The sequence below is a fragment of the Daphnia pulex genome, chromosome 4 (genome assembly GCF_021134715.1).
Source record: "Daphnia pulex isolate KAP4 chromosome 4, ASM2113471v1".
Classification (NCBI taxonomy): Eukaryota; Metazoa; Arthropoda; class Branchiopoda; order Diplostraca; family Daphniidae; genus Daphnia; species Daphnia pulex.
Genome location: NC_060020.1, coordinates 7986202 through 7999352, shown reverse-complemented (window position 1 = coordinate 7999352; position 13151 = coordinate 7986202). Strand labels below are relative to the sequence as shown.

Sequence of the window (13151 nt, the reverse complement as noted above, 5' to 3'; positions counted from 1 at the left end):
GTCACTTTTAAAAAGTACGGCGCGGAGCATGGCTTTCTATATATTTTCAAGGGAGCGCGTTGTATACATTATGTTTATGTGAGTCATGGAACAACTCGGAATATAAAGTTACGGATATGGAATTAATTTTCTGGATTTTGCCTAAATCCTTGGTTATAGGAAGTGTGAAGAACGACTGATGAAAAACTCAACTGCGCTCCTTCGTATATAAAGGATCACAACACTTAATGGCATTTTTTCCCCCTGTCTTAATGTCACATAAACATTTTGCAATTTACTTTTTCCGCTTGAGTAACGATCTAGGTTCCCTCGTGTGGAGTCTAACCAAAATAACAACAAACTGTTTACTTGACCTGGCTTCGGGTATGTTTATACAGTTTGCTTCAAACGGTCTCTGGTAAGTGTCAAACAAGTTTCGAGAACCAGCAGTAGACCCAACAAGCTGAACTACGCTTCAGAACATAAAGTAAGGAATGTGTTGTAGCGTTGCATTCGGTTGCATTCTGCGTTCTGCGTTGCATTCTGCAATTACATTTGTTCTTAGCGGTTCTTTGATTTCTTTTTCTTATTTTCCAGTTGTGTCGAACTGTCTGAATTATTTGGGATCGTCTAGACTGGTTTTGATCGAGTTTTTACTTCAACATCAGCAAAGAGAACTTTATCTCGCTTTAACTGCGCCAGCATTTCCAGAAGCTGCGGCACAGGTCAGGGCGTAGCTAGCCCTAGTTTTCTACAACCCATACATTTCTACGCCGTATTTTCTCAGCGATGTAAAACAGTCTGCTGCCGTGGCCACCGCCGTGACCGAAAGATGAACTGACTACACTATGTAGCGATGTTATTTTTTCTTAATCGTGTCGCTTTCAGGAAGTTTAGTCCTGCTACATTGTAATAAAGGTAATTTGAACCAACTGTGTGAGTTCTTCAGCTCATAAAATAATTTTCGGGTGAATAAATACATTTCGTGACTCCCCAACAATTCACCTATGCTGTTCTTGAGTTGATTTTCTGTCCAAATAAATTAGGTTATTAAAAAATAGAAAAACAAATGCGCTTTTCCTTTATCCGCCTTTATTTCCCATGTAATTTACGGGATACGGTGGCACCTGAAAGCTGCGAACCTTGATTATATTTTGGGGAAATCCTTAAACAGTGACCCTATCCTGCCTCTTATATCATGATGTATAGTATAAATCGGAAATTAATTCCACAACATTATTCCTACTCTTTTCTCCGGTTTTCTCATTTATTTCCTTCGTAAAAATTATTTGAACTAACGAGAGGCAACGCCATCTCTGAAGTTTGCTGCGCTTAGGCGGCTTAGCTAACTCGTCTCTCTTTACAGGCGTGATTTCTTCTAGCTTACTTACAAAGTTACAAGTTTTTTCTTCAAAAATTTAAAAAACTAATTCTAAAATAAATAAATATACTAGTCAGATGCTAAAGAAAATGTTTTTTTTTTTAAGTTTTGAAGTACGTATTTCTTAGTTTCCGTACTAAACAAAAATTTTAAATCGGAAACTGGAAAATCTAATGAAAAAGCTTTTGGGGCTTGCTGCTGGGTGGCGCGGCGAATGTGTTCAGTTTGAAGAAGCAGAAGACTAAGATTCACTGTCACACGTGTCTTTAATGAGCAAATCGAGCAATCTTGCACTCGTTATTACAATCCCGAATACCTAAATATTTGAATATTACTGACATGGGTAGAATGGGCAGGAAAAATAAACGTGAAAAAAAGGATGGCGCTGCGTTATCTTGGGTAAGATGTCTAAAAATCGTTTAAAAAGAAATACAACTTTTACTTTTTTTTACATCAATTATTCGATTTCGAAGGGAACCAAGAACAAGAATGAAGGATATGATGTCGTTGTCAAAGAAAATTCAGCATTTGAAACGTATTATAAGGTTAGCTTTCATGTTTAATGGTTAACCAAGTTATGGTTGTATATTGATAATCTCTTTCTAATTCAGGCTCAAAAAATCGTCCCTGATGATCAATGGGAATCGTTCATGTATCACTTGAAGGAACCTCTCCCTGCTTCATTTAGAATTTCTGGGCATCGTAATCAAGGAAAAGCTATATTGAAAATTATGGAAGGGGAATATTTTAAGGCATTGACTGAAGAACAAGCTAAACCTGAATGCCTTACTTGGTATCCTGAAAATCTGGCATGGCAACTGAGTCTGACTAGGAAAGATATCCGTAAATCTGAAGCAAATGTGAAACTACACAATTTCTTAGTGTCAGAAACTGAAGCAGGAAATATTAGTAGACAAGGTACATATTTTACAAATTTATATATATATATATATATTTAAAAGTGACGTTGAAAACTCTCAATTTTAATTGTGTATAGAAACTGTGAGTATGATCCCACCCCTTGTTCTTGATGTCCAGCCCCATCACAAGGTATGCTGAAAATTTCAATAATGGATTGTGAACCAATTTATTTTGCTGTACAATAATCTCAGGTTTTAGACATGTGCGCCGCCCCCGGCTCAAAAACTAGCCAATTAGTGGAAATGCTACATTGTGATGAGGGAAAAGCACCAGGTATAATTTTTTTAATAATTATTATTTATGTTCTTTTATGACAATGTGTAAGCTATTGATATTTTGTAGAAGGTTTAGTTATTGCAAACGATTCGAACAACAAAAGATGTTATCTGTTGACTCATCAGTTGAAGAGACTGCCATCACCAAATCTGATAATTACAAACCATGATGCGTCTCTGATGCCTAATTTTCATATTCCTACTCCAGGAGGAGGTAACAGATTTCAGAATCTTAACTGATGAAACTATTTTATTTTAATTTAATTTCTCATTCAACAGGGAAGGATGTCTTGAAGTTTGACCGAATTTTGTGTGATGTGCCCTGTTCTGGAGACGGTACTCTACGAAAAAACTTGGATGTTTGGATGAAATGGAACAGCGCCAATGGATCAAGTCTTCACGGGTATTCAATAAATTATTATGGGCTGATAAATTTTCCAAACAATTTTTAATTCTTTCCTGTTACTGGATAATCAGTTTGCAATATCGAATTGCGCGACGTGGAGCTGAAATGCTATCCGTGGGTGGGAAAATGGTTTATTCTACATGTTCGTTGAATCCCATGGAAAACGAGGCAGTCATTCACCGCTTGCTAGTCGAAGCTAAGGGATCGCTGGAATTAGAAGAAGTGAGTGACAAATTGCCTGGACTGAAGTATGTTCCTGGATTGTCTCACTGGGTCGTTATGAGTCGGGTTTTGACTGCCTATGCAACACCGGAAGAAGTTCCTGAAGCAATGAAGCACATTCTTCGAGGATCATTGTTCCCCCCTAAACCTGAAGATGCCGATAAATTTCACCTGGAACGATGCTTGCGAATTCTCCCTCATCAACAGAACACTGGTGGATTTTTTGTTTCTGCATTGAAGAAGGTGGCTCCTCTTCCATGGGAAGCACAAGAAAGGAAACCAATTGTAGCAGCTACCAACAGCACTGCTGTGGTAAGCACAGAAGTGGAATCGACGAAGGACAACGCTCCTCGATCACCTGCCCGAAAGAGGCAAAAGATTCGAGGGTTTAAGGAAGACCCTTATCTTTTTTTCGACGAAGATGAAGAATTGTGGCCTCCCATCAAGTAACGTTCATTGTTGGTTGGTATCGCATCGGCTTTCTTACATTTATTTATTTCCAGAGAATTTTACGGATTAAGTGATACAATGGACCCTAAGTTACTGTTGACTCGCTGCAAAGAGGGAAAGAAAAAGAATATTTACTACACTAGTCCCATGGTTCGCGATTTGACTAGAACAAATGAAGACCGATTAACGGTATGAAAGAAATATCTTAATTCTAGAGGATTTTATCTCCAAATTCATAATTTTTATATGTATATTAGATCATCAATACAGGAATTAAAATGTTCGCGCGCAGTGAAAACAAGGGCACCGATTGTGGATATCGTATCGCCCAAGAGGTTTATTTTAAAATTAAACAATGTTAAAACTTGCCGATCATTTGCTTATTTATTACAGGGAGCGCTAGCAATGATGGAGTTCATGAAGAAGAGACGAGTAGTAATCACAAGAGATGATATGACTATGCTACTTTTGAACGACGACATGAACACGCCACCGGAAATTCATTCGTTTAGTTCAGGTGCAGCCAAGCAGTTGCACGAAATCGGTAGGAGATAATTTTTACGAGCACGAACGTTTTGATAAATGAAATAAAAATATTTACACCCTGATAGATACTGGCAGTACGCTGATGGAATGCTATGAGGATGGACTTCATATAGTCGTAGTTGCTTGGAAGGGGAAAACGTCTGTTAGAGCATATGTAGCAAAATGTGATCGGATACATTATTTGCGCTTGTGTGGAGCTGACCTATCGAAATTCGGTAAAATTCCCGTTATGGTTGTTGTAGACGAAAAATTTAACGTAATTTTTTATTTTCATATTAAAGAGGTTAATAAGTTTGCGGAAAAAGAACGTTCAGCCCAAAATGACCTAGAAGAAAAAGAAGAAAATCAAGGGCAAGAAGATGTTAGTATTGATGAAGGTCATAAGGTTCCTGCCGACATGGACAACGTAGAAAAAGAGATTCCAGTTGATATCGACAGCGCAGAAAATCAGGCTCCAGTTAATATGGATGTCGTCGTGAAAGAAGACGCGGTTGCGGAGTAAGGAGCAATGATTCTTTTCAGAATTTATTTTTCCATTAACCTTTGTATTATTGGTTCGTACATTATCAATAAAACACAAAACATGATCCAATCCAGGGGAGCAAGAGTTGTTAACTACTGTAATATTGTAAGTTCATAAATTTTATAATCATGTTTTTTTAGGAACAGGAATTCAAACATATTACCATCAACACATTTAAGTTTTATTAGTTCTTGCGCTTCTTACTTTGGTTGTCTTCCTGCAATTCAAATATATATATATAGGTATAACTAGTAATCTATGACACAAACTGTGACAATACCTTCTGAGCAAGAATAATCAGCAAGTATCGGAAAATATTTACGAAATCGATGAAAAGATCAACTGAATGCCAAACAAAATCTTTATCCCCGATGCGGCGCTTTTCGATGATCAGTTGGGTGTCGTACAGGACTAAATATTTAATTATTGGTTAATTCATATTAAAATAAACAATTTACACTTAAGCTAAACAGTTTTGTTTACCAAATCCACACATGACCGCGAATCCCAAATACAGGTAAGCCTGAAAGAATAAAGTGGTCAAGTCATATTTTCACTAAAATTATACTAGCACCTATAGATACTATACCTGAAAAACTAGAACTGATCCAATGAAAATATTTGCCAAAAAGAGAATGCTTAGCAATGAGAACATTGAAAGCAGTGGAGCTCCAAGAAACAAATATTGGCCTCTAGGTGACAGTAAAGCACAAAGAGAGAAACATGTAAAAAGCACAGCTGTAGACAAGAAAGCTGTAGAAATGATGGCTGGATTAATACGAATAACTGTATCCAACAGAGGTCCAAGTCCTAGACCTGTTTTGAATATACAGATATGATAAGAATTAAAGTTAGTCGAGAAAATTACAATTTTAAAAATAATCAAACCTACCTGTAAAGAAAGAAAATCCAAGCAGCAAACCAATCCTAGTCTTGGCATTCTTTCCACTATCATCAGGAGTTGCAAACAGAGTCAAAAGAAATCCAATAGCAACAAATGAAGTAAGGAAATTTCCTGATAGCACATTCGTGAAAAGGTGTACATAAGCACCCACAGCAGCTGCTAAAGTTGACAAGGTTAAGCAGGTGTAAACTTGCTTCAAATGTTGCTGAATCGGAGGTTCCCTGAAGGGCAAAAAGTTAATGTCAACAACAGTTGCGTCAATTTAGTCAAACGTATTTGTCTTGAACTTACAAAGTGGAATTAAAATTTCGAATCGCAGCATTGATGGAAAAAGATGTTCGGCGGTTAGTCGTTGACGCCATCGTAATTCGCGAAGAATCGAACGGTTCTTTGTTGTTTATCGGAGAGCTCGCTGATCTAAGTCTCAATTCAACTGGTAATGGTACGTACATGAGATGACGTAAATACTGATAAACTAATCCTATAATAAAAAACAGCGCCACCTAGTTCCAAGAATTCAGATTCCGATACCATACCGTACTAGATAATACTAGCATAATAAATATCAGCTAATAATATGCATTATTGCATTGCTGGATAAATTTTTTTTTTATTTAATTTCACTAGTAGTTGAACTAATTCATATTTCAATCATAATGTATGTCTTTAATTTGAAGACGATGTGAACAGAAGGTATGGACATCAAAAGACAAACTGACAATGCTGTTCAAGTAAAAGTTCTCTTGTTGTTGACAAATGACATGACTCGTTCGTAGTTCGAAAAAATAATGATTGTCATTTTGATGGCACTTGGTCAAATTAAAAAGCAGCTATCGCTAGGCACAAATGTGTTTCTTGTGTTTCTGATTATATATTTTAGTGTGACAAACGTCGATGCAGTAGTCAGACGAAATGCTGGCAAATTTCCCATCAATTCTGGTCCAAAATGGACTAAAATCCCTACCAACACACGCACCAATTCAAGTACCATCGATCTTTCGAAATACGTACCCCGTGATGAATGTAATCTCCCCGATGACCTAACCAAAGAAATTGCTCTTTATAAACCCATTGTTGAAGGCATTATCAATGCATCAGTTAATGGAGTTTTCAAAAGAAGAACCTGGAGAACATTGGCGAGATTTGTAGATAAATTTGGATCCAGGATAGCAGGGTCTGATAATTTGGAGCAATCTATTGACTACATGGTTGATCTGTTGAAGAAAAATCAATTAGAAAATGTGCACACAGAACAAGCACTTGTTCCGAAATGGGTTCGAGGAAGAGAATCCTGCTGGTTAATATCTCCACGATTGGAGAAGTTAAATATACTTGGTTTAGGATCAAGCATAGGAACTCCATCTAAAGGTATTACTGCCCATGCTGTTGTAGTTGAGAGTTTTGAGGAACTTCAGAAGATGGGCAAAGAGGTAATAATCTTGTAGCTTTTCTTGTAGTTTTTAGAAAACATGTTACCAACATCAATGTTTATCATTTTCAGGCTGTTGAAGGGAAAATTGTGGTTTATAACGAACCCTACATTTCATACGAAAAAACGGTAAAGTATCGAGGTTATGGAGCCATTGAAGCCGCCAAACTTGGAGCAGTTGCTACCCTGATTCGGTCTGTTACTCCTTTCTCCATAGATTCCCCGGTCAGTAAGGACCTAAGTTGCCACTTGCCAGTAAAACCAATTGACATTTGCCATTTGATGATTTACAGCACACTGGATGGCAACACTACCAGGAGAACGTAACCCAGATACCAACAGCAGCCATCAGCATCGAAGTGGCTGAAATGTTGCATAGGATGTTCCAAGCCGGCGATGATATTTTGATATATCTATTCATGGAGGCACGCAACTTACCTCCTGTAATGTCACGTAACACAATAGCAGAAATCATCGGCCATCAACATCCAGACAAAGTGGTATTAGTTTCGGGACATTTGGATAGTTGGGATGTCGGTCAAGGAGCGATGGACGGTAAGAAACGCCATGACTTAACGTGATGTGGATTCGATTGATTTCTTCATTGTAATTTTGTTGAATTTTGCTAGATGGAGGAGGCGCCTTCATCTCATGGAACGCTCTGGCTTTACTTAAAATTCTTGGTTTACGCCCTCGACGCACTTTACGTTCAGTCTTATGGACCGCTGAGGAGGAAGGCCTAGTTGGAGCAGCAGCTTATTTCCACGATCACCGCAACGACATAGCTGCCTTTGATTTCGTAATGGAGTCAGACGAAGGAACTTTTCAACCATTGGGCCTCTCATTCTCCGGTAACCACGACGCCGGTTGCATCCTGAAAGAAATCCTGAAACTGATGCGTCCCTTGAATGCCACCCAATTCGCCACACCTATGGATGGAGGTCCTGACATTGAGTATTTTACTAATGTCGGCATTCCCGGAGCTGCTTTGCTCAACGCCAACGAACGCTATTTTTGGTACCATCACAGCCAAGGTGACCGTATGACAGTAGAAGATCCCATCAATCTCGACATGTGCACCGCTCTCTGGGCAGCTTCCGCCTTCGTCGTAGCAGACCTTTCCGTTGACATGCCACGTTAAATTTTGCAATACTCAAGTTTCCAATTTTCATTATTATTGTTCCGTAATATCGAATTTCAATGCGAATATTTGTCAGACATAAAATACCTTGAACGAAATTTCTCTTTCTTTGTGCTTTACACATCCCAATGAGTTGTGTCCCCATTGGTTTAGAAATGGCCTGTGCTGCAGGACCTTTTTGATCAACCATGTATAGAGCTGTGCAGTTGCAGAGATGTGCTGCATTAACTAATTGATCCTTCTGCATTGTTGTTGAAGACTGCTTCATCACAATGATAACTCTGTACACACAAAAGACGTCAAGAGGGGAAAGGGGATAATTAAAAAAAAGGGAACGAAAGAAAAATCCAGCTCGTGATGAGTTTGACAGCTTTGGTGTTTGTTTTCTATTGTTAGACCCGCGTTTGGTGTCACCAAACATTGTGAGCTGCTGATATATTTTTGCGCCGCTGTACAAAAATTCAAAAAAAAAGAGAGCAAAAAAAGAAAAAAGGGGATGTGATTCAACATCTGTCTGAAGTCGTTGCTTCATTTCTTCCGAGTCAACAATAGAGCGCGAATAAACCCTGTGCTCTTGTTATTCGAGTCAATGAAAAAAAAAATACAGGACTGATGTATAGAAAGCGGGCTAATTTGTCCAATTATACGTATAGAAACGCAGTGCCAGCCCATAAAAGGGAACAAAAAAAATCCTTTGCCGAGTGGTAGTATCGTATGGATATTATATACACATCACACCGCGGGCGCACAGATCGGTAGGGCGTTACATTAGAATAGAAGTGGGGAATAAAAAAAAAGCTGCATGAAGGAGGGATAAAAGAATAGCTTCTTTTGATAGATGCTCCGTTCACCAATGACTTTTCCTTTCGGTCCATATTAATTATAAGCGCGTGTATACTATAGAAATATCATTGAAAAGCTGCTTCTGCTGCTGCTGCAGGGTGGGGGGAGAGGGAGGGGTTGGGTGGTTTGTTGTGTGTTTGTTGTGTTGACTATTGAAATCCTCTTCATCGGGCAAGAGACAATAGAGAACTATAGGAGGAATGGCAAAGGGATTGTGTTCGTGTTTCAGGTTCAGCAGGCCAGCTTGGTTCATAGAACTGGAACATTGATGATGGCGAATCCAATGGCGTAAGAGAGCCGTCATCCTCATCATCATTCGCTAGTTGCTGCTATCGCTCCTCTGCTTATAAAAGAGATGCCAACAACTCGCTAGCTGCTCACTCTGTCCGTTCTTTGACCTGAGCGCAGTTCGGACTTTGATTTCACCTTGCAACAGATCGAAAAGTGCGTTCAAATCAGATTAGATGTCCCTATCGCCACCGCCACCAGTAGCGTCGACCAACGCTGCAGCCGTCGCTGCGTCCGTCCTCCTTAACGGCAACAACATGAGCCGGATGGAAGATCACCTGCTGACCAGATTCCAGCACATTGACCCGGAACTGGTCGATGAGTACATGTCAGGAAGACGACGACAGGTTAGTTTCCAAGTTTATTTTTTAATGTGAATGTCTTGAATTATCTTCGGCTTTGATTGGCTTTTATAGAGGAGGAATCGGACAACATTTTCACCGCAACAGCTCCAAGAATTGGAGTCACTTTTTCAGAAAACTCGTTATCCGGACGTGTAAATCTTATTTTTTCTTTATTACTAACACATTTTTTTTTACCAATAACGCTATTTGATTTTTTATACTTATAGAATTCATCGAGAAGACGTGGCTTCCAGAACGGGACTTACTGAAGCACGTGTCCAGGTATATTTAATTATTTATTATTGCCGATACCAATTGTAAAGACATTGTTGAGCCTTTTGGAAGTATGCATTTCAAGTATCCATCCACCCATTCAAGATAAGAAATTAAGGAAAAAAACAAGAAAAATATTTGATTTGCTCAAAGAGATGCAATAAAAAGAAAAAGCTAGCGCTCTATAATTGGACCGTTATATTTGCTTGGTTTGCAAATTGGGCTTATTTCCAAGCTCAATTTCTGCACTATGAATTTAGGGATATTACATTTTATTTTATTGATTTAACTATTGAATAGAAGTGGAAACGTTATCATCCGAATCTGAAATAATGATTACGTTTAAATTCAGAGTAGTTTAATAGACCGATGACTCGATGAGAGATGCGCTCTTCATTACGCAATAGTTTATGAAGAAGAACTTAGGAACTTAAGCGTTGACGTCGAATTTCCAATCCCATTACTCACATTATTAATGTAATTATAAATAATGAAGTTCATTAGAGCCATCAATACAGATGTATGTAGTAATAGTAGGGCATGCGGATAATGATGCAGACAATTGTCCATACCTCGGCAGCATCCTGATTTCCTGATGAATAGAATTGGGGAAATTCGGTCATATTATTATGATTAGGATTTGATATTATCTCGACCCTATTGGCGACTCGCCATTCATCCGATGGGATTGTTGAACGAGCCATGTGTACAGCGAGAGAGGAGCGATTGATGATGAAATGCATCTCCATTGTGACGATGTCCATTGACGAATCACATATCAACTCTGGGCCGCGATTGTTTTCCTGCCAGTACACTCCCCATGCGTATAAACAACAATCATTTTGAGCAGTAAATACCTGATTCAATCTTGAGCCTTTAAAATGCCATCTGTCCGATCCTGCAGCGACGATTGTTCATGCAGCATCGTGAGTGACTGTGCACCATATTAAGTTCGCTTGGATGCACAGTTAGACTGCCAAACTATTCCCGACCCGGTCGATTATTGAAATTCCCGTGAGCCAGTAATAGAAAAATCGATGTTTGTTTTTTTATTGTTTAAGACCTTTTGTGTACGAGTGTGTATACACTGTATACACACCTTTAATTGCTATGCTACCGAAAACTGTCGTGCTCTATGCCAGGACTAATTAGTGCATGTTATTCTTCTCTTTTGAACGCAGGTCTGGTTCCAGAATCGTCGGGCGAAATGGTGAGAAAAGACAATCAAAAGATAATTTCCGCACCATTAATTCACGACATTCTCATACATACACAGGCGCAAAACGGCACGGATGCAATGGTCACGAACCCAACAACATCAACAACCAACAGATCACTGGCAAAGACCTGCCCTTAGGTGAGACTTGATTTTGATTAAGAAATGAACGTGGATTAATGATTTTTTCATGTCTAATAGGTATCTACAGCTCGGATTCAATTTAGGCTTACCGTGGCTCTCATTACCATCTATGCCAGGTAATCGAATTCTTGTGTGTGTATCGCTAACAAATTTATTTAGATTCCCGCTGGATTAAAACGTTCGTGAAATGTAAAATTCAGGATCATATTTCATAAAAGATTGTGTTTGCATTTTTGTTTCCGATCCTACGTGGTAGTTCCAACGTTGTCGATAGATGGCTCGCGATCCTACAATCCCTTTGAATGGTTCAACATAGTAAAGTCTACGGAACATTTTATAATAATCAAATTGCTTTGAATCCAAGAGTCTTAATTTTCGAGTTGATATTCTCCACACGTGCTGCAACAACAACAACACCCGGATAAATAAATCTAATTGACTTGTTATGCTGTGTCGTTTGAATGTAGCTGGAAGCGGCGGAACGGGCGGAGTGCCATCGCCGTTTGGCTGCGTGGATTCCACTCCGACCAGAGGAGGCAGCCTCCTGATGGCCTCCCATTCCGAGTAGGTGTTGTTGTTTCTTACCCTTTTCTTCTTATTGACATGATTCAATCGATTGATGGATACGGCGTCTTGGAAAAGAGTGCCCCGCTCTTTCAAGTGACTTGTCGATGTTAAGGGCGGCGACCAGCGAACCGTGTCTGAGTCAGCTCAGCACTCTTTTGTCCCTCCACTCAGTTGACAGCCAACAATCACATTCGCTTCTTTAAAAAGAAAAAAAAGTTACGAGAAAAACTACGACGTTTTCTCTTTTTATTTTCCTTAAAATCAATTCGGTTAATCGCAGTAGAGTAAAATAACCTTTCCTTGGCTGTTAAATTCTATTCCGGAATTCCCGTTATGGATCTTGGCACTTTGGAAAAATGGAAAATGGAGAGGATGCAAAAGAAGCAGAAGGAAAGTGTCCGGAAGCGGATGCTGTAATAAATATTGTATATTCTATACGTGGATATTATTATTCTGTTGGGCGACAGGAGTGGAGTTCAGGATCATCGGGTTCCAATGGGCAAAGCCAGTGGCGGAAGTGAGAGCAGTGCCAGCACCGAGGATCAAGTCCTGAATTTGTCACGCACCGGTAATGGCGCCACCATCAGTCATCAAATGGACGACATCAACAGCAGTAGCGACGAATCTGAAGACTTGATGATGAACGGAAGCGCTTATTTGAAATCCAGCAACGATTCCGACTAGTGACGATCTTTTCTCTTGTATGGTCCATCTAGTCATCCCGAGATGATTGAATTTCGTTCCGTATTTCTGTTATTCTTCACTAATCTCTGTCATCTCACCAGCACTACTAGTCGCCCGTATGTCGTTCTGTATAGAAAATTATGAGACGCAAAGTCTAAACCAAATCAATTCCTCCTATACTGCGAAACCCTATGATACATTTAATCTGATGTGATTTCCCCATTTTTCTCGACGGATAAATCCGCCGCTGGTAGAATTAGAGTTTGACGTCAAATATATTAATACCCCCCAATCTCCCACACAGATGGTCAGAAAAAGGTGGTATACATCACTACTCTGCTCTAACCCGAAAACCCAACCTACACGGCGGCGAGCGTTACACAAGCCTGGGGAATCAACTTGGGGATGGAGAGGAGAATTCAACACAAAGAGACAGGATCGCCAGGGTACATTACATCATTGTAAAGAGTTTGCTTTATATATATTACCTACGTATAGTTCCTGGGCACCATCATCTCTATCGCCAGGGATACGTATCATATCGACGTGCATTATAAGAGTAGTGGTACATCTATAAGCTCACTCTCGCTAAATATGTGATGGTTTATATAGCTA

At 39.3% G+C, this 13151-nt stretch overlaps 4 protein-coding genes across 5 annotated transcripts; 3 read left to right on the top strand and 1 right to left on the bottom strand.

Annotated features, from left to right (window-relative positions):
- The first annotated feature begins 1540 nt into the window (after positions 1 to 1540).
- On the top strand, positions 1541 to 5523 carry LOC124193250 (tRNA (cytosine(34)-C(5))-methyltransferase-like). The gene is made up of 13 exons (XM_046586981.1): positions 1541 to 1759; positions 1834 to 1905; positions 1972 to 2278; positions 2358 to 2410; positions 2473 to 2554; positions 2624 to 2770; positions 2836 to 2959; positions 3034 to 3630; positions 3688 to 3823; positions 3892 to 3969; positions 4028 to 4178; positions 4246 to 4395; positions 4462 to 5523. The coding sequence occupies exons 1-13, from the start codon at positions 1700 to 1702 to the stop codon at positions 4680 to 4682; spliced, it is 2178 nt and encodes a 725-aa protein (XP_046442937.1). The 5' UTR covers positions 1541 to 1699; the 3' UTR covers positions 4683 to 5523.
- On the bottom strand, positions 4705 to 6097 carry LOC124193252 (bax inhibitor 1-like). Of its 2 annotated transcripts, XM_046586984.1 has the most exons (7): positions 5899 to 6087; positions 5596 to 5828; positions 5293 to 5519; positions 5187 to 5226; positions 4984 to 5114; positions 4867 to 4920; positions 4705 to 4798 (listed from the first exon to the last, which is right to left on the bottom strand). In XM_046586984.1, exons 1-6 carry the CDS (start codon positions 6057 to 6059, stop codon positions 4888 to 4890), a joined length of 825 nt encoding a protein of 274 aa, XP_046442940.1. In that variant the 5' UTR covers positions 6060 to 6087; the 3' UTR covers positions 4705 to 4798; positions 4867 to 4887. The 2 variants fall into 2 exon arrangements, with proteins under 2 accessions (XP_046442940.1, XP_046442939.1); XM_046586983.1 differs by having other exon boundaries at positions 4705 to 4920; positions 5899 to 6097.
- Positions 6098 to 6331: 234 nt separating this feature from the next.
- Positions 6332 to 8275, top strand: LOC124193251 (carboxypeptidase Q-like). Its single transcript, XM_046586982.1, has 4 exons — positions 6332 to 7037; positions 7109 to 7261; positions 7330 to 7591; positions 7666 to 8275. Exons 1-4 carry the CDS (start codon positions 6396 to 6398, stop codon positions 8175 to 8177), a joined length of 1569 nt encoding a protein of 522 aa, XP_046442938.1. The 5' UTR covers positions 6332 to 6395; the 3' UTR covers positions 8178 to 8275.
- A 1089-nt stretch (positions 8276 to 9364) lies between these two features.
- Positions 9365 to 12830, top strand: LOC124193254 (homeobox protein aristaless-like 4). Its single transcript, XM_046586985.1, has 8 exons — positions 9365 to 9655; positions 9725 to 9804; positions 9880 to 9934; positions 11107 to 11135; positions 11202 to 11282; positions 11343 to 11401; positions 11753 to 11849; positions 12320 to 12830. Exons 1-8 carry the CDS (start codon positions 9485 to 9487, stop codon positions 12534 to 12536), a joined length of 789 nt encoding a protein of 262 aa, XP_046442941.1. The 5' UTR covers positions 9365 to 9484; the 3' UTR covers positions 12537 to 12830.
- The last annotated feature ends 321 nt before the right edge of the window (positions 12831 to 13151 follow it).